At 40.9% G+C, this 21,093-nt stretch overlaps 1 protein-coding gene across 7 annotated transcripts in view; it reads left to right on the top strand.

Annotated features, from left to right (window-relative positions):
• LOC124615470 (G1/S-specific cyclin-E) overlaps positions 1-7,568 on the top strand; it is a 180,914-nt gene extending 173,346 nt beyond the window's left edge. For all 7 annotated transcript variants that reach the window (XM_047143390.1, XM_047143386.1, XM_047143385.1 and 4 more), the window contains 2 exons: positions 6,040-6,209; positions 6,343-7,568. In XM_047143390.1, the coding sequence (XP_046999346.1) occupies positions 6,040-6,209; positions 6,343-6,471 (299 nt within the window). In that variant the 3' untranslated portion in view covers positions 6,472-7,568. The remainder of the gene's footprint in view (positions 1-6,039; positions 6,210-6,342) is intronic.
• The last annotated feature ends 13,525 nt before the right edge of the window (positions 7,569-21,093 follow it).

The raw sequence follows: 21,093 nt of genomic DNA, 5'->3' as shown, positions 1-21,093 counted from the left end.
TAGCAGACAGTGACAAAATAGACGCAATCAGATCGAGAAGCCACACCAGTCTTGGGTATTATCTGTATTATCAGCATTTTCAGTATTGGATAATGACATTTTGATTTTTCATGTAGCAAAACGTTTGACGAACTTTGATGAGGTAATAGATTCTTTCGCAGAAAGGAAAGCATGCCATGTAAAGCTGTAGCAAGGTTAGAGAGAAAAAAATTCTAGGAGCTAAGGTTTGAAGAAATGTGTTATTTCTTGCTTAACTCTTGTCAGTATTGGTTTTATATATCCGATATTTAATTTTATGTCACACAAAACAAATAATCCTGTCTGCTATTAATTGAGATTTTTTTAAAGAGGGGCAGGCTGTCAAACGGGCCGACTGGGAGGAGGAGAGCCACCACAGGACATTTCAATTTCCACTCTCCTGAATATAGTTTGGACGTGCGGTAGAAAAATGCTATATGGAGAGTCGTGGCACTGCACTTTGGCATACTTAAGACCAAATAATATGTCTTACATTTCCTCGAATACATATGTTTTATGTTTCAGATTTTTCAGAAAGATGTTCGTTACAAGATGAACATATTTCGAAAATCCGATTTTTTTTTTTTTTTTTTTTTTTTTTTTTTTTTTTTTTTTTATAGTATTGACTCGGTTCTCAAATGCTGTAGATCCGGGGCTGATGCGCAGAGCAGTCTGAGTTATAGTGGGCAGTCTCCATGTGACCCGTGTTTACATTTAGTGATTTTGCTGTTTCCCCTTCATTTACTCTCGTGTCAAATGAAAACAAAACGAATATCTGTGGCCGGGAGCTCTCAAGTGAATTAAAACACATTCACATAATTACGGAAGGCTGAAATGTCATTAGTTTAAAAAAATGGTTCAAATGGCTTTGAGCATTATGGGACTTAACATCTATGGTCATCAGTCCCCTAGAACTTAGAACTACTTCAACCTAACTAACCTAAGGACATCACACAACACCCAGTCATCACGAGGCAGAGAAAATCCCTGACCCCGCCGGGAATCGAACCCGGGCGCGGGAAGTTAGAACACTACCGCACGACCACGAGCTGTGGACATTAGCTTCAGATTTTATTTTATTTTCATTTTTCTGATAGTCAAACATTAATTGCCTTGCGGAACAATGAAATTATTTTTGTCTGTTTGCCAAATAAATTTGAGTTTTGTTAATCTTTTCCGCAGAGGCAGTCAATGTATTTGAAATGAAATGTTTAAGTCCACAATACTGGCTAGTTTCAACTGTTTGCTGCATTTCAAGTGCGCGTTTTCATTTTCTAACACGTATGGCATTATGCCATAATAAAGAACCAAACATGATATAATACATTACTGGTGCTCCAAGAAAATTTACATACAGAAAACCACACTGAGAAGCTTAATATCAGGTCGAGGTCTACTTCATTGGGAGTAGGGACGTACGAATGTGCCCTTTGAGTATGCACTTTGAATGTGCACATTTTAAAATGGTTCACGAAATTCCGATGCTCTTGCAGTATCCCCTGATGTCTTGTTTCTTTTATGACATAATGTATGATCTTTCAATGTTTTACACGTACGTACATACGGGCTTTCTACGTCGTGATAGCCACCCAAGCGCGTGTCGCCTGTTATCTGCGCGCTCTGGCAACTGCTGAAACAAACCTATTTCTAACAGGTCGCGTGAAAATATTGCGAATGGTGGCTTGAAAAGTGTTAATTTAAAAGTAAATATCATTTTATGTAAGTTGAACTATGTGCAACAAGGTAGTGTGAATTTATTAAGTCACAGAGCGTTTGACACTCATTTAAAAATCAACTCTTTGATGATGAGCCATTTAGAATAATTTCGAACCCTGAAGATCAGACATTCATGTCATTAAAAATTTTACTGGCACATTTGTGTGATAGATCTTGAAGTGTGTAGTCGAATTAAGTTGGGTGATGCTGAGGGAATTAGATTAGGAAATGAGACACTTAAAGTAGTAAAGGAGTTTTTCTATTTGTGGAGCAAAATAACTGATGATGGTCGAAGTGGAGAGGATATAAATTGTAGACTGGCAATGGCAAGGAAAGTGTTTCTGAAGAAGAGAAATTTGTTAACATAGAGTATAGATTTAAGTGTCAGGAAGTCGTTTCTGAAAGTATTTGTATGGAGTGTAGCCATGTATGGAAGTGAAACATGGACGATAACTAGTTTGGACAAGAAAAGAATAGAAGCTTTCGAAATGTTGTGCTACAGAAGAATGCTGAAGATTAGATGGGTAGATCACATAACTAATGAGGAAATATTGAATAGAATTGGAGAGAAGAGAAATTTGTGGCACAACTTGACTAGAAGAAGAGATCGGTTGGTAGGACATGTTCTGAGGCATCAAGGGATCACAAAGTTAGCATTGGAGGGCAGCGTGGAGGGTAAAAATCGTAGAGGGCGACCAAGAGATGAATACACTAAACAGATTCCGAAGGATGTAGTTGCAGTAGGTACTGGGAGATGAACAAGCTTGCACAGGATAGAGTAGCATGGAGAGCCTCATCAAACCAGTCTCAGGACTGAAGTCGACGACGACGACGACGACGACGACAACAACCACATCTTGAACTGTAACACGCGCAAAAAAGATCAACAGCTTCTCTTGGAGCTTGAGACCAATATTATATGTGAAAGCTTTTCTTTTCTTGTAGTAACACTATGTATATTAATTTAAACTATCAACTTTCCCTGTTTGTGTTCATGCTATTTAAGTGATGTTGCTGTTGGCTGACTACATCGCGTGTCCTATGCTCTGAGTATCCGCTGTCATCGGCTGGTGAGAGCACGTGACATGAGCTACAAACAGCTTACAAAAGTGCATTGAAATCTTGATTTCAAAGATTCGGAAAGTAACATGCGGTGTTTGGTGGAATTCCAATGTATACTTTTGTAATACGAAAATACACAGCGTATGTGTTGCTGCACATCAGATATTTCCAAAACGTATCTTTTTCCCTGAGTTTCATTTTCTGAAGTGCCAGGAAATTGTACGCCCGTGTATAAAACCATAACCATCCAAAGGACTGATAAGGGAGAATATACTGTCACCCGGGAGAAAGTGTATTTTTAACTAGGAAATCCGGGAAAAATCCAGGATCTTTTTTCCTTGTCCACGTATACACCCTGCTAACACACTTCTCACCCCACTTAGTCATATTGTCACCCACTGAATGTCCTGGTCCATCCCTATGCCACTCCTTCTCCCAACCCATTGGAAAGGGTGTCAATCCTTTGGAAGATCACTTGTAAAAGAAGCTATGTCATCAACCAACTCTATTGCCTTCACTGCTTAGCTTTTGATGTCTGTGTGATATCCAACCATCTAGCTGTTCACCGTAATGAATAGCCACTACCCAATTGTGGCCAAGAACAAAGGTGACCACCTAGTGAATCGACATGCAGCTAAGCACAATATGCTAGAGTTCTGAACTATACAGATAGGAGTCACCCATGCAACACAGTCTTTGCTTTCTGAACCCTCCTGGCCCCAATCTCTGCTAAACCTCTCCCCCCCCACACCCACCACTTAATGTTTTCCCCTTCCTCTTCCTGTCACCCCCTCCCAATCCAAGCCTCCACATCTTCAAGCACTGCACCTTGCTGGCTCTGTTACCCATGTGTCACATGTCTAAACTGTGCACCTGCTATCCTTCCCTCCTGCATATCCAGCCAGCAACATTCTGCCTCACTCGAAGCTGCTAGCTACACATTCCCAACCCATCTTCTTGCCTCTCACCTTCTTTCTTTCTTTCTCACCCTCCCCATGCGACACAATCCTGACCCTGGTCCACCCTTCTCCAGTGGATGGTGGGTGATGCAAAAGAGATTTTACCTTAGCCTGTAGAAAGTGTCTTTAATATATATCACCACTATTGGTGTGATGACATTTCCTCAGTGTTACAAATTCCCAAACAGCAGTCCTCACATTTAACATACCAATCTTATGATAAAGCCAGTTGGAGATGGGTATTGTCTCATGAAACATGTTCCTCGCAAAATAATGTAAACAGAGATTGTGACTGGTAACAGCTAATCTTTTGACTTTAAAAATGACAACAGATCTTACAACCCTAACTCTAACAACCATTTTATAGCGAATAAAATAGAAACAATGAAGATTTTGTTGACCCGGATTTCTTGACAACTTCTGTGAAATCACTGAATTTCATGCAGGCATCCCTTCTCTTTGATATATAAGGGGTGTCATATTCACTAAGATAAGCAGCTGACTAAAAACTTTCTGTAATTTGAAACGAATTATGATCAAACATACCATGTATCCTGTTTTAGAATGGCACAGCACGCAAATATTCAAATATCTCATGAAAGTACTTGGTGCAATAAATGTGTGTAACAATACTAAAATTGTGTATTTATCATTGACAATCATTTTTGAATGTGTCACATATAAATATCTCTCTCTCTTCCCTGTGTATATGTGAACCACACAATAAAAAATGATGTATGGGACAAGTTTTTATAGTGTGGTTCTAGATTTTGTTTTTAACAGTTATGATTAAAATTGAACCCTATAAATTAATACTAGCAGTTGGATAACAAAATAATATCAATAATAAGTATGTAAAGTTGAACTAACAAAACAAAAAAACAGCCAAAAAATCAGTCCTTTTACATGTCAGAAAAATTTTCTGTAAAACTGTTTCACGTGTAAACAGTTAAAAGAAAAATTGTCGTTAGTGGGGTTTGAGTGTGTGACCTAGGGTATGATGACCGCATTACCCATGAGAGATTTGTGATACAATCACTGACGGGTATGGTTTTCTGTGCTCCATAGTTCTGGTGTTAATTAAAAGTAACGTATAAGCATGTTCTGCTGGACAACTGCACATAGCAAGAACTAAATTGTTTTGGTTGATACTTGAACGTACAACGTTTGGTACCGATCTGAGTGCCTGACATGTGGAGGTTACGGTTTTAGCTGTAAATAGCTGAGACCAACAATGCGTCAAGTCTGGTTGGAGTCCAGGCAGTGAGTAAGAGGGAATATTGTGCATAAAATGGAATAAACAACTCAGGAGAACCCCAGGAAGCATACTATCGATGGTGTGGTGGCATTATTTGAGAACACTGAATCACCAGTTTGAAGTTTCCAACTTTGAATGGAAAACAGATCTGTTTGTTTATTAAAAGAATCAATTGAGTTACTGACACTTATTGTATTATCATTTAACAGCACAAACTGCTTTAAAATGAAGGTAATTGCTCCAAATGGCTTGAAATGTGAAGAATGTCATCAAAGCTGGAGTAACTGGAAAACTCTTTATTTCTTCAAACTAACTTTTCCTTAAAGGGGCTTCGTTAAAAATGGAGTGCAATATAGTTGTTTTTAATGACAGGTTCTGTGGGATTGATAGAAATATTTGATAAAAACTGGAATTTCTTGGAAGTGGGTTTGTTAAAATAGGGTTCTGCTGCAGTTCAAAATTTCCCGAAACTAAGTTCTTATTTGTCGTGCATTGCCTTAGTCATCACATGTGATTTACACTATCTTTATTAGTGCAGTCTCCTTTTTTTAAATTTGAGTTTTATTGTAAGCTCTGTACTCTCACACTGGGAGGGAAAGCATTACATGCCATAACTTGTGAAACTCATTGCCACTCTGACTTGCTGTATTTGCCCCAATTGCTCGGGTACGCCATTTATGTGTGTGTGGCCGTTGTAACTGTAGTTGCTGTATAAATGCTTTAATTCTGTGATTTTTTTGTATGGGGACACAGTAATTTTTCAGACAGGAACTAAGGTTTTAACAGTATAAAATAACTTTTTTTCCACAAGTGTTAGGCTTTGTCTTTACATCATGTAGAACATGTGTAATATCCTGAAAATTTTTTAATGCTATTGATATAAGCTGATAAATTTAAATTTACCACGTACAGTGTAAGCTGTAAAATTATTGTTGCGTGTGCATGTGTAAAACTGTTCATCAGGGTGATAGATGTTAAACATTTTTTATTTCTGTGCACCAATGGAAGAAATTCATTCTGTTCCAGGAATGAAATGGAAAGATATAGACAGGTGTGTCCATTGGATGTCACCATTTGCCTTAACCCTCCGTGAAGAAGGTGTTTTACAGTCCGGCATGTGGAATGATCCAGCAGCATGTGTTATTGTTGGTGACACTCATCATACGCAAACACATTCAGTTGATGTCAAGATGCTTGTAAGTATTCCTGAATTTGTGCTGTAAGTATGTATCCAGGCACATCTCTATATTTCTCATCTCCTCCTTGTCTAAGGTGTTTGTTAATCTGATGGTATGAAATGTTTGGTTGATGAGTGCATTTCACATTTAGGAGGCCGCCCAGCAGCGTTTACTCCAGATGGATATAGAAGCTCTTCCAGTGTCTACTTGCCTTTTGACGCCTCCGGCTAGCAGTAAGAAAACTTCAAAATATACAAAAGACGCAGGAAATTTTACATAGTTTTTTAAAACTGTGAGGACATGAAGTCCAAGAAGTTACGAAGCTGCAAGAATTCTGTGATCAGAGGTGTTTCTATTTTACCTGTGGCCAGGAAAAAGTTTCTCACTGTAGCTCGGCTGACGAATTTTATGGAATGATGACTTATATCTTTGTCAGACGATTCATTTGTACAACAGTATGAAGTTATAGAATACTCAGTCTTTTAGGATATGAGAGATATGTTCAGAAATGTAATTTTATACATCTTTATAATGTTCGGTATTCTTTATGTTAATGAATTGTTTGGTTTTTTTTTTTTTTTTGAAGTTTACTTGAATGTAACAAACACTAATTATCAATTAATCCTGAAGTACAATGAAATAAGACGGTGAGAAGCCATGGTGATGATTTCATGTCTAAACCTTAAAAGTTTTAACATTTCTTTCCATTATTAATAGCAGCAGGCATGTTGGTCATTTAAATATATCTTTACGCTTTGCTATTCTAGTCTGAAGACTTCGCTATTTAGCGTAAGAATGAAATGGTGTACCAGTTAAAGGAGCTTTTTTCCTTGTTAGGAATGCTCCTTCCCCACTCCCCCACCTCCTACATTTTTTTATTGAATACAGCTTATATTCATTGCTGTATTTATTCAGAATTTTTTAAAAAATTATCAGTGTAGCAGTATTTTCATCTGCGTTGATCAAATAAGACTGATCATTTTACTCATGAGTCATACTGCCATTTTTCATTACTGCATTGTGTGTCATAAATATAGTTGACTTTGTAAAAAAAGAAAGTGCATATTGCTTCCAGTTCACTGCCAAAAGTCTTGATTGGAGGCTGTACTAATATACGCTCTGGTAGTGTGGATTTCAAACATTTGCCAACAGAGAGTTACAGAATGACATTGTCTTGTTATGGGTGTGTAAATAAGTGGCAATCATGATTTTGTCCAAATTAAGATAGTCAGGCACAGTTGGAGTTTGAGGTGTTTGGCCATTAGATAAGTTTTTGTTAAACTACTGGTATTTTTGTTCTTAAATTTTAAGTCTGAAAGTTATTGTGTGAAAATGTACATTTGCTGTTGATGTAAAATAAAGTACAGGTGACCCAAATTTAATGTGTTTGTATGTGAAAATTTCAAATATTTCCATATGAAACTATAAATTTTCATACTGTTTCAGACCTTGTGTTCATTACTGACACATGGTGATAATTAGATAGCGGAGAGATTTAAACATGTTAGTTTTAGATGCACGTAAGATACTAGCAGAGGTGGTGCCTGTACTACTTTGTTTACAATGCTATCAACCCCAGTAAGCAGTTGTGCAGTTATCTCTCTCTCTCTCTCTCTCTCTCTCTCTGTCTCTCTCTCTCTCTCTCTCCCCCCCCTCTCCTTCTCCTTCTCCCCCCCACTCTCCTTCTCCCCCCCCTCTCTCCTTCTCCCCCCCTCTCTCCTTCTCCCCCCCTCTCTCCTTCTCCCCCCCTCTCTCCTTCTCCCCCCCTCTCTCCTTCTCCCCCCCTCTCTCCTTCTCCCCCCCTCTCTCCTTCTCCCCCCCTCTCTCCTTCTCCCCCCCTCTCTCCTTCTCCCCCCCCTCTCTCCTTCTCCCCCCCTCTCTCCTTCTCCCCCCCTCTCTCCTTCTCCCCCCCTCTCTCCTTCTCCCCCCCTCTCTCCTTCTCCCCCCCTCTCTCCTTCTCCCCCCTCTCTCCTTCTCCCCCCCTCTCTCCTTCTCCCCCCCTCTCTCCTTCTCCCCCCCTCTCTCCTTCTCCCCCCCTCTCTCCTTCTCCCCCCCTCTCTCCTTCTCCCCCCCATCTCCTTCTCCCCCCCATCTCCTTCTCCCCCCCATCTCCTTCTCCCCCCCCCATCTCCTTCTCCCCCCCCCATCTCCTTCTCCCCCCCATCTCCTTCTCCCCCCCCCATCTCCTTCTCCCCCCCCCCCCCCATCTCCTTCTCCCCCCCCCATCTCCTTCTCTCCCCCCCCCCATCTCCTTCTCTCCCCCCCCCATCTCCTTCTCCCCCCCCCCATCTCCTTCTCCCCCCCCCCATCTCCTTCTCCCCCCCATCTCCTTCTCCCCCCCATCTCCTTCTCCCCCCCCCATCTCCTTCTCCCCCCCCCATCTCCTTCTCCCCCCCCCATCTCCTTCTCCCCCCCCATCTCCTTCTCCCCCCCCCATCTCCTTCTCCCCCCCCATCTCCTTCTCCCCCCCATCTCCTTCTCCCCCCCATCTCCTTCTCCCCCCCCATCTCCTTCTCCCCCCCCATCTCCTTCTCCCCCCCCATCTCCTTCTCCCCCCCATCTCCTTCTCCCCCCCCATCTCCTTCTCCCCCCCCATCTCCTTCTCCCCCCCCATCTCCTTCTCCCCCCCCATCTCCTTCTCCCCCCCATCTCCTTCTCCCCCCCCATCTCCTTCTCCCCCCCCATCTCCTTCTCCCCCCCCCCATCTCCTTCTCCCCCCCATCTCCTTCTCCCCCCCCCCATCTCCTTCTCCCCCCCCCCCCATCTCCTTCTCCCCCCCCCATCTCCTTCTCCCCCCCATCTCCTTCTCCCCCCCCATCACCTTCTCCCCCCCCCCCCATCACCTTCTCCCCCCCCCCATCTCCTTCTCCCCCCATCTCCTTCTCCCCCCATCTCCTTCTCCCCCCCATCTCCTTCTCCCCCCCATCTCCTTCTCCCCCCCATCACCTTCTCCCCCCCATCTCCTTCTCCCCCCCATCTCCTTCTCCCCCCCATCACCTTCTCCCCCCCCATCACCTTCTCCCCCCCCCATCACCTTCTCCCCCCCCCATCACCTTCTCCCCCCCCCATCACCTTCTCCCCCCCCCATCACCTTCTCCCCCCCATCACCTTCTCCCCCCCCCCCCCCCATCACCTTCTCCCCCCCCCCCCATCACCTTCTCCCCCCCCCCAATCACCTTCTCCCCCCCCCCCCAATCACCTTCTCCCCCCCCCCAATCACCTTCTCCCCCCCCCCAATCACCTTCTCCCCCCCCATCACCTTCTCCCCCCCCCATCACCTTCTCCCCCCCCCCCATCACCTTCTCCCCCCCCCATCACCTTCTCCCCCCCATCTCCTTCTCCCCCTATCTTCCCACCCCACCCCCTCTTTTGAAATGAATGCTGAGCCAAATCCTAGTCCATCATTGAGTTGGAGGAAGACTTTCATGACACCAGAAATGACCTGATATTGGTTAGGCTTTTGCAAAGATGCAACTTGGGTGTAGGCTGCCAGCCCTGCAAGAGGGAGGTGGGCTTGTCCCACTGTAGCTCTGCTCTCTTCATGGTCTCGGTTCTCAATAAAGTTGTTTGTGGACTCTGAAGTATTCCATACTGATATTGCATTATTTGGTTACATACAGGGTGACAATTATTTAAACTATACAAAAAACTTAAATTTGTTACAAACTACAGGGTGCGCACACTTTATTCAACATGTAAACATAACTACAGATATTTGGATGTAGATTATGCTTTGTTCTGTGTGCCTGCTATCGTAGGTGATGTGGCACAGACAAATAGTGAAATTCTGCATGACCCACTGCAGTGTCTGAAAATCAATGCTGTCGATGACCTCCTGAATGGCTGTTCTCATCTCGGCAGTGGTTTTGCAGTTATTGCTATACACTTTCTCTAATATAGTCCCGCAAAAAAAGTTGCAGGTGTGCAGATCTGGAGAATGTGGCAGCCAATCGAGGCACTTGACAATGGCCTCTGGGTACCCCAGAGCCAGAATGTGGTCCCCAAAGTGCTCCTCCAGGACATCACGCACTTTCCTGTTTCATGGGGGTTGAACTCCGTCTTGCATGAACCACATATTTTGAAAATCGGGATCACTTTGGGTAATGGGAATGAAATCATCTTCCAAAACCTTCACATACTGTTCGGTAGTCACTGTGTCGTCGAAGAATTTCACACAGATTATTCCGTGACTGCACACCCCAATCATACGTTGGGGGTGAAGAGACTTCATGATTGCGAAATGGGGATTCTCAGTCCCCCAATGCGCCAGTTTTGCTTATTGACAAACCCTTCCAAATGAAAGTGAGCTTTGTTGCTGATCCATACCGTGTTCACATCAAAGTCCTGTTCCTCAATTCTGTGGACAAATGTTGGCAAAAACACAACTGCTGTTCCATGGCCCTTGGTGCTTAATGGCTGATGTTTGAATTTTGTATGGGAAGAGATACAGGTCGTAAACAATAATTTGTCACAGTGCCTCTTCGTTGATTTCCACATGTTGTGCTGCTCATCCAATTAATTTCCTGGGGCTGGTTTGAAACCCAGAGCGTGTCTTCTCTATGTTTTCAGGCGTTTTCACCCTTTTTGGATGACCGACAATGACAACACTGTCATCACGAACACTACCTGTTCCTTCAAACTTGCAAATCAAATTCTTGATTGTTAGCACACTTGGACCAGTTGTCTTCAGATTGAACTCTGTTGCAAACTTCCTTTGAGCTGCAGTGGGGTTGTTATTGCTCACATAGTAGGCCTTCACAGATGCTGTATGCTCAGACAAGCTGTAACGTGAAATTTTCACGTGCAAATGGCCGACAAGGTGCATATGCATACTAATTCCAATCATGCCGCATGGCCAACTGTGCAGTTTGAATGTCCTAACGCAGACAATACAGAAATTATGACTTATTTCATGTACTTCAGTAATTGTCCCTTTTTTTTTTTTTAAAAAAAATCTAAGCCTCCTTACTGCAGCATGTACAGTCATGTGTTAAATTATACTATCATTCATTAATTTACTCTTTTCTTTATTAGTTTAATGTAGATCGCATCCATCCCATCTTTCTTCTCTTCCCCCTCCATCTACTTTCGTGGTTTAAGTGGACTGTTTATCTGACTTCATTTCTCACTCTGCCCTTTGCATTCCTGGACTGAAGCCGGCAGTGCTTACCCATGTATTATCTCTGATTATGTCGTCAGACACCTCCCCCCTACATCTTTGTTTCCTGTTGTCAACACACCTGGTGTGGGCTACAGTTGAGTGATTAAAAGTTCATAACATCTTTTAGCTTTGGTTTGTACATAATTTTACATCTGGCTATCAAAACATGAACATTTGTTGTGTGTAATTTGGGCTCTGAGATTGTCACACATGCACAAAAACAGGAGAAATATCATCTTAGGTGTACAGTATTCTACAGAAATTTCATGAAATTGGAATGGTATTACACATTTGCTGAATAGACATTTCAGTACAAAAGTGTGCTACATAAGATGCAAACATTTTTAATTTTTCAGTACATGCTAATGAGGTGAGTACTAGAAAGGAACATTAACTTCAGACCTATAAAACTACAGACACACTGAATAGCCAGACATCTACAACCAGGAGGAACAGGTGGTTCTGTCATCTTGGGGTCAGAATGACCTGCCACTTCTTTCTAAACTTGCCCCATCCATTCCTCTTACTTCCCCGAGAAACAAATGAGTGCCAAAAGCTAGGATTAGTGTTTCGTGTGTACTGGCATAACTGGAACTTTGCTTCAGAAGGTAAATACTGGCAGCCATTTTGACCTGCAAATTTCATAACTCATTTAAAACAAAAGATTACAGAAAAGTTTTGATTACTGAGACATTTTTCATGGGTGCAAATAAAAAGAAATTGAAATAGAGGACAATATTATGGAAAGGGAAGAAGCAGAGAATATGGGAGATGATAAACAGAGAGAATAACTTGACGGTACTAAACGACCAATGTTGAAACAAGACACCTGGAGTAGATGATACTAACTTCAGTTCTTCAGATGAACATAACATGACGAGCTATTGTAAATGGTATACAAAATAGGAGGCAGGTGAAATAATCTCAGGTTTAATGAAGAACGTAGTAGTTCCTACTAGAAAGAAGGTAGGTTCTGACAGATAAAAGAATAATGACCTGTCACTTTCGTAATCAATAACTGAAAATTACTGACATGAATTGTATGAAGTGCAATGGATAAAGTGGTAGAAACTAATGTGATGAGTCAGTTGTCGAAAGGCAAACCTACATTCATAGCAGTGTAAATTTAGAGAAAGTGAGTGATAGTTGACTGGAAGCCCTCTTTGAGATTGTGTAGCAGGGACAAAATGCAAGGGGTGATAGGTTGACGACAACTTGTACAGCAAACTGCAGAAAAATGTGAAAGTGAAGTGATAGGTGAGAAGGGAGTTAGATAAGGTAGCCTATCCCCAGTGTTGTTCAATCTGTGTGAAGCAAAATGTCGAATTTCTTGGTGGTTTCCTCCACAAGTGGGTTAAAGTACAAGGTGAAGAAAAAGATTTTAAGATTTGCTAATGAAATTGTAATTTAGAGATGGCAAAGGATTTGGAAAAGCAGTTGAACAGGATGGAAAGTGTCTTGAAGGTTATAAGAACATCTACAGAAGTAAAATGAGGGTAATTGAATGTAGTTACATCACGGGATACTGGAAGAGTTACATTAGGAAATAAAACAAATAGTAGTAGATGACTTTTGCTGTTTAGGCAGCAAAATAACTTACAATGGCTGAAGTATAGAAGATTGTATAACCAGTGGAGAGTTACTCAGTCTGGAGGCATCACGGAATTGTCAATTTGCTACTGGATGTGAAGTGGGGAAGTTTCGTTGGAGACCAAACCTTGGCTATAGTACGCTGGTGCAAATTAATGTAGGCTTTAGTAGTTATGCAGAGATAAAAAGGCACGCGCTAGATAGACTGGTGCGGACAGCTGCATCAAAGCCAGTTGTCGGGCTGAAGAAAACAATGTGGGTGCAAGAACGCCAAAATTCAGGCAACAAATGTTAGTTGTTGAATGGCAGATGATAAAATTATGTACAAACAAAGGACACTTATCTTCATAAATATAATTAAGCAGACATATATGTCTTGCCACATTGGTATAGGGTCAGATAGATCCCCAAGTTCCGTATTCGGAGGTCTTCTTTGACACTATAAAGCAGTGGCTGTGTTGTTGTCTTCAATCTGACAACTGGCTTTGATGCAGCTATCTACACTAGTCTATCCTGCATGAGCCTCTTCACCTCTCCATAACTACAACCTACAAAACAGCACTTTTGTTGCTCCAAAGTTTCAGTTGATATGATCTGCAATGTAAATGAAAAATAATTCAAGAATAAGCCATCTATGGTTGAATAACATTACAGAAGTCGTTATGCTTACAGACACTATACTCTGTTCATTTAAAGTGAACCCTCATGTAAACAAACTTGTGCTCTGAAGCTAGTCATCTACAGCATTGCTGAAGCATCTGGCATTTACACCACTGGAAGAAGGCTTTACTTAGAGATCATTGGTTGGAATTGTACTCCCCTAGCAAAATATTTATTCACCTTATGGCCTACATCCATTTGAACCAACTTACAAGAGTCATGCTTTGGTCTCCTGCAAGTCTCCCCCCACTTCCCCTCTATTAGCAAACTGACGATTCCTTGATGCCTCCAAATGTGGCCTATGATTAACTCTCCACTGGATAGCCAATCCACCCATCTAATTTTCAACAATTCTCCTTCATCCTCAGATTAAGAAAGCCATTAATCTCTTAGACAAACTGAGTGTTGTCCTGTTTTTACTTCTGTTCAAGTCTCGCTAACAGTTTTGCTTCCATGTTAATACATTTTTCTCTTTCAGAAATACATTTCTTACCATTGCCAGTCTGAATTTTATATCTTCTCTATTTTAGCCATTGTCAGTTATTTTGCTGCCCAAATAGCAAAATTCATCTACTATTTTTAGTTTTATTTCCTAATGTAACTTAACCTGTATTGCCTGATTTAATTACATTGTTAGCCTTGTTTTACTTTTTGCAATCCAGTCCTCTCCTTGAGTACTTTCTTCATCCAGCTGGTTTCAAAGGAAAATTTATTTTTGCAACCTAGAAAACATTGATCATAGCCTCTCAGCAAATGATGTCTATTTTATGCTCTTAGGTGCAGGACCCCCAATTTCTACCTATAGTGCATACTTTGATAGATCATTGCCGAGAACACCAACTGAGTACCAGATACCAGCAGCCTAGCGTATCGGATGTGGAAACATGATTGACTGGGAAAGGTGGATGGTGGCTATTTGATAATTAGAAACCTTTCAAGAAAGAAACTCATATGGCACAGGGGGAAAAAAAATAATAAATCAAGTCTATACACTCAGCAACAAAGAGACTTCAAGATGTTGCCTAGTTGAGATGCACTTAACTATGGTTAAGTTGTAAAGATATACACTTTCACCCTCCTGATATACAGACTCTAATTGCATTGTAAGATGAACCACTCAAAAATGATGGGAATATGATCTTCACTTACTGAAGCACATGTCAATATTCCAAGCAACTACTGAAGTTCTAGAGTGAAGGCTTTATTATTTTCTAAATGTTCTGCTTTCCTTTTGTAGTTGACCTTGAGCATAAGAAATTATCAAATAATGATACATAAGATGGTAGATAGATAGAAAAAATTGTTAGAGAACTCAATAGGAAAAAGGGTTGCTAGATTTGTCTTATTGCCTCATGATTAGAATACTTTGCAATCCTAGAAGTCCACTGATCCAATTCATTTTAAGTGATTTTGCTTCCCAGTCAAGGTTTACAGAATTTTTTTTTTTTGTAGAGAACTGAGGGGGGGAAAAATCGACAAAATTAAATATAGGTGGATGATCTGAACCCTTCTTTGTACTCAGGGCGGGGCAATCTGTTTCACGGGGATAGGAGGCTGAAACGTCCATGGTATAAATAAAAAGAAAAATAGACAAGAAATGTAGATCTGTGTTGTTTCCTTTTGGAAATGGAGGCAATACACTGTTGGTTTCGGCTGTTCCAGAAACTGATTTACTTAGTCTGCTATGATGTTATGGGGAGTGGGGAAATAAAATTTGACATGAAAACTGAACTGGACTGTGGTTCAGTTTCCCACACCACAGACCACCATCAGAGGGTACAACTCATCTCATGTCCCAGAAGTAATTGTAGAATCTGTTGGGATTACACCCTGAAACTTTGGATTTCCACTCTGACATTTAACAACTGAGCCACCAAGTGAATCATGGTTTGTCTTTTTTCTGGATTTGGCAATGTTAATGGTAGAGGGTGGAGAGATGCCCTTTCCTGCTGGGACAGAATCTGTGTACCTCATCTATGTGCGCCTTGTGTTATCCCTTGTGAAAGTGAGAGAACATTTTTCAAAATATTTGTCAATCATGTAACTGAGGTGGGATTTGGGTACCAGCCCAGTATTCACAATGTTGGTGGTGGGAAACCACCTAAAAACCTCATCCAGGCTGGCTGGCACACTGGCCCTTAGTGTTAATCTGCCAGACAGATTCGGTTCAGGACTGGTGCAGCTCTCTGAATCCGGGAAGTAGTGTGCTAATGCACACAGCTATTAGATTGTGTAAGCTAATTGTAGTTTATATTCTCATGTATTCCAGAGGAGTGTGTCCCAAACCAGTGCCGCCCCACCCATTTCCCCGGGGGGGGGGGGGGGGGGGGGGGATAATTTGTTACAGGTTACAGTTCAATTCCATATTGCCACAAAGTAAATAAAGTGTGTTGTTATTGAATATCAATATAAATACTGAATACCCCCCCTCCCCCCCAAATGTCATTTTCAGTAGGAGATGTAATCTGAATGAAGTATTAGCATAAGGTTTATAAACTAGTTGCAATATTCTGAAAGCCCTACAGATGATCTATGATGGGTACAAAGATTGGTAGCTTTCCCTAACTTAAGAAAAAGTAATGTATGTAGAAAGGTATTTATTAAAAAGGTTCACTTTGTTCTTTGCCACTGTGATTGGTTGTACAGATAACTTACTTTGTAAAACCACAAATTTTGCACATTACACTGATTTTTATTTCACTTGGTAACATTATGAATCTCTTTGTACATCAATTCTGAAAGAATGTGTTAAGCATCTGAAGGTGGGTCTTTTGGGATCAAACTGAATTGTGCTTTCTAATTAAAAAAAGAAAAAGCATTATGGTGGCTGAAGACAGATGCTTCTCTTCTGTATTTTAAAAATGTAAATCAGTTGCAGCTCGAAAAATAGTCTTATTAATAAGAAGTAGATAAAAGAAATCTGACTTTGTTTGACTGCACTATTGCAAGTGAAGAAATGAGTCAGTCACATATGTGTAACTATCCAGATTGGTTTAATGTGGAATGCCAAAATAAAAATAGTTGTAGAATACGCAGATACCAGACTGAGTTTCAGTAGAAAAATCATCAAGTTTTATGCTGGAGTAGCTCAGTTAGAAATTTTTAAAAATTGATTCTTGGTATTTTCAGTCACACTGGGGACCTTTATAAAGCTGGATTAACAGAAATCATTAAGGAAAAAGACCTTATCATAAAGAAGACACATTAAGTTGCAGACAGACACAATTAAAAGAGACATACATAAAGCTTCAACTGAGCAAGGTGGCTCCGTGGTTAGCACATTGGACTCACATTCAGGAGGACAAAGGTTCAAACCCGTGTCTGGTCATTCCGATTTAGGTTTTCTGTGATTTGCCAAAATTGCTTCAGACAAGTGCTGAAATAGTTCCCCCATCATTTCCTAATTTGATGTGACTGTTGACCTCACTGTTTGGGTCCCCAACCACAGCCTTCATCAGCAAAAGAGAAACGTGCACCATTCATAAACACAAGCAAGCACATCTCATGCACACGTGACCGCCATCTCCAATATTTTGGCTGGAGATTTGCGCATGAGGTGTGCTTGCTTATGTGTGCGAATGGTGTGACCGAAAGCATTTTGTGTCTTTTAATTGTGCCTGTCTGCAACTTCATGCGTCTTTTTTACGGTAAGTATCAATATGCCTTTTCCTACATTGTTGATATTTCTAATTGGAGTTTCCATTGTTAGAAATCATAGAGATTTAGAGAGAAGCCGAATACTTTGTCAAGCATTTCTGTGACAGTATTATGCTGAATGAACTTCAATGGAAAATACTCAAAGGAATATATGGCATTGCAAGGAAAAGTTAACTTCTGAAATTTCAAGACTGGACTTTCCATGACGAATAGAGAAACATGTTACTTCTTTCCACATATGTCCAATGTAATAACCACAATAGTACAAATACAGGTTCAAGCTTATAAAGAGAACCTGCTAATTGAATGTTATGTGTAGCAAATAATATGGTACACTACGTACCTTCCACCAAGCACTGGAAAATCATCATCCTGACATGTCTCAGCCCTGGAAAGACTGTTACTGTATAGTGTAAAATTAAAGTTTCTCTTCCATCTCTTCATAGGAAGTCTCAAAACACTTCTGCTGTTTGTTCTGTAGTTTAGAATTGCCTGTGCAAATCTTGTGTTGCACATCCAATTGACATTATAGCCATTTTCTTGATATGGTGTATATATCCCAAGATTAGTTATGGTTCTAGCTTATTGAGAATCTCCCTCTTTCTTTTTCTCTACCATTTCATACAGCCTTCCTATTGTTTGCTACATGAACTATGTTTCATTGGCGTTATTATGCTCTCATTCCTTTCACGTAAAATACTAACAATGTAGAGGTTTTGTATAGATGGATAGGGGTGTGTTTTTCTACAATATTTGGTTTGAATCTCTCTGGCAGATTAAAACTGTGTGACAGACTGGGACTCGAATCTGGTACCTTTGCCTTTTGTGAGCAAGTGCTCTAGTGACTGAGCTATCCAAGCATGATCATGACCTGTGCTTACAGCTTTGATTCTGTCAGTACTTCATCTTCTATCTTCCAATCTTCACAGAAACAGGCTGTGGTTAAGCCATTTTTTCACAATATCTTTTATTCGAGAAGTTGGAAGATAAGAGGTGAGGTACTGCCTGAAGTAAAACTGTGAGGGCATGTCATCAGTTGAGCAGGGATAGCTCAATCAGAAGAGCACATGCCCACAAAAGGCACAGGTCCCAGGTTCGAGTCCCAGTCAGGTACTGAGTTTAAATCTGCCAGCAAGTTTTAAGTTAGTGCACACTGCTGCAGACTGAAAAATTCATTTACTTTCATTACCTTGTTTATTATTTCCATAGAACTTTTAAATTTAATATTTTTTGTAGTTAAAATCAAACAATGAAACTCCAGGTAGAAATATCAACAATATAGGAAACAATAGACTGCTGCTTGTTGCAAAGATAACATGTTTCAAATACTGTGCACAGATGACAATTTGATCTAGCTGAAGATACAACAAGAATTTGATCGGGATGGAAACTGTTGGGTGGAGGGTGTGGGGACAGTATGTTACCATAGGTTGAGGCCGGGACAATTACAGAAACAGAGAATGTGTTGTAAGAATAACTCTCCCATCTGCACATTTCAGAAAAGCTGGTGGTGGAAGGAGGGATCCGGATAGCTCGGGTAGTGAAGCAGCCATTGAAATCAAGCGTATTATGTTCAGCTCCATGTTGTGACACAGGGTGGTCTACTGTGCTCTTGGCCACAGTTTGGCAGTGGCTGTTCACGCTAGTTGACAGCTGGTTCGTAATCATACCAATATAGAAAGTTGTGCAATGATTGTAGCAGAGCTGGTAAATGACATAGCTGCTTTCACAAGTGGCCCAACACCTGATAGCATAGGATAAACCTGTGACAGGTCTCTGTTTGCCGCCCTCTTCCAGTGCGCCTTCCCGTGTTTCCCCGCGTTTCTCCTTTTTCCCTACCTCACTGCCCCACAACCTCCTGATGCCGTGCCTGTTGGCATTCTAGTCCTTGCACACTTTGTCAGATAGCGCTCCTATCCCTTCTCACCCATACAGTTCTATTCCTTCCTCCCCCCCGACCCCTCCTTCCATATTGCTGCTGCCATCTGACCTGATAGCTGAATTCTGATCCGAGGTGCCAGAGTTTGTTGTGCACGTGCATGTGTGTGTGTGTGTGTGTGTGTGTGTGTGTGTGTGTGTGTGTGTGTGCGCGCGCGCGCGCGCGCGTTTTTTTTTTGTTTTTTTTTTTTTTTTTTGTTTTTTTTTTTTTACTGATGATGGCTCTGGCGAAAAGCTTTGTGCATGTCTCATAATTGTGCCTGTCTGCAACTTCAGTGTAATTTTTTTCTGTCGGTAGCAGTCTAGCTTTTCCTACATTCTTGATACTTTTTGTTGTTGTTGTTAAGAAATGATTGTTTAAAAACCAAAATATTTAAATTCTTTCACTCTTTCAAACATCTTGTTTTATCAGGTTTTTACTACAGAGGCCACGTTTTGGTTTTGTCAATCGACATTTTTAAGGTTACACATAGATCTTCGTAAATTACCTATGGTTCTTGCTTTTAGATTGTCAGCAAAAATTCTGTGCAACTAGGTGTAGCTTTCAAGTAACTGTGTTGTAGCTACATTTTGTTGATGATAAATATATTCTTATAAATTCCATCCTGAATTGTTCATTAGTAACACCTCTACTAAAATAGGTTGGAGAATCAGAGACATCATCAACATCAGTTATGCTGTTTCTGAACAACTTGGGCCTGCTTCAGTATCCATATTATGTCTTTTTTTTAGCACTGCTGGACAATGACTTGTGTAACTGCTAAATCATCATTTGGGACACTGAATGGTCTGGTGTAGGGTCTGTTCTAGCACATCACGTGAGATGGCCTTTTGGGACAATGAAAAGCCTACCTCTAGCCACTGTCAAACCATCAAAGACTATCCGATCTAGTTGTAAAAGAAAATTCCCGAGTTAATGCCGCAAGGTGCCATAAGGCACTTTGGTATTTGCCATTGCCAGTATTTCAGAATTATCTTTGTCTGCTTTGTGACAAATTCTTTGGAATGCATTTGGTGTTTTAGTAACACTGCCACAGTGATCTGTGTGCTGCTACCATGTCGAGCATTTGTATGCCTCTTGTGGCGAACTATACAATTATTTGGGCTGTGTTTGGTTTGTTATTCAGATTTTGCCTGTCTCCCCTGCTGTTGAACTCTTGCTTGGTTTATTTCATGTTTTGTACTGATTTTTATAAGGCGATAAACAATGAGCACTGTACAAAAGATTTCCCAGCCAGTGTCTGAGTTTGAACTGTTGCATTGAAAAAAGTCTATCTGACACACATGGAGAAATATCAAGAAGGGTACTTGGGCATCATCAAAGAAAGTTAGAAGGGACCAGATATACCATCTGATTATAGATAAATGTCACACACCAGATGTAATGAGAGTTAGTAGCTGTAGAGAGACAGTTCCATACTTATATGGGTCAGGTATAGACAGAAGGTAGGTATGCTAAGAAACAAAAAGAGTAAGGGAAGAACAAAGCACAATATATAAAGTCACCAAATCAGTGAAAAACAGAAAGAGTTCAAGAAGAAATTGGAAAAGATTACTGAGGCAAGAAAGAACACATGGAAGGAAGGGGGCGTGGAAACTAATTGGGGGATACTGAAAACAGACCTCAGTGTAGCCACACAATTAGTACTGGGTAGGGGACAGTAAAATGGTTCAATGAGGAGTAATCACTAGCAATCCAAAAGAGATAAGAAGTGAGACAAAGAATGTTGCAGACTTGTGGTGGAAGACTTAAGAGAGAAAAGAGCGGTTAAGTTATGCAGGAGAAAGACAGTGCAGTTGGGCAAAATGAGGGATAATAATGAGATACAAAAGTTTTGTTAAAGATAAAGAGAAAAGAAAGGAGTCCAGCTGAGAGTGGTCTTCTGTAAGGATAAT

This window comes from Schistocerca americana, chromosome 5 (assembly GCF_021461395.2).
Source record: "Schistocerca americana isolate TAMUIC-IGC-003095 chromosome 5, iqSchAmer2.1, whole genome shotgun sequence".
Lineage (NCBI taxonomy): Eukaryota > Metazoa > Arthropoda > Insecta > Orthoptera > Acrididae > Schistocerca > Schistocerca americana.
This window is presented reverse-complemented; position numbering and strand designations above follow the sequence as displayed.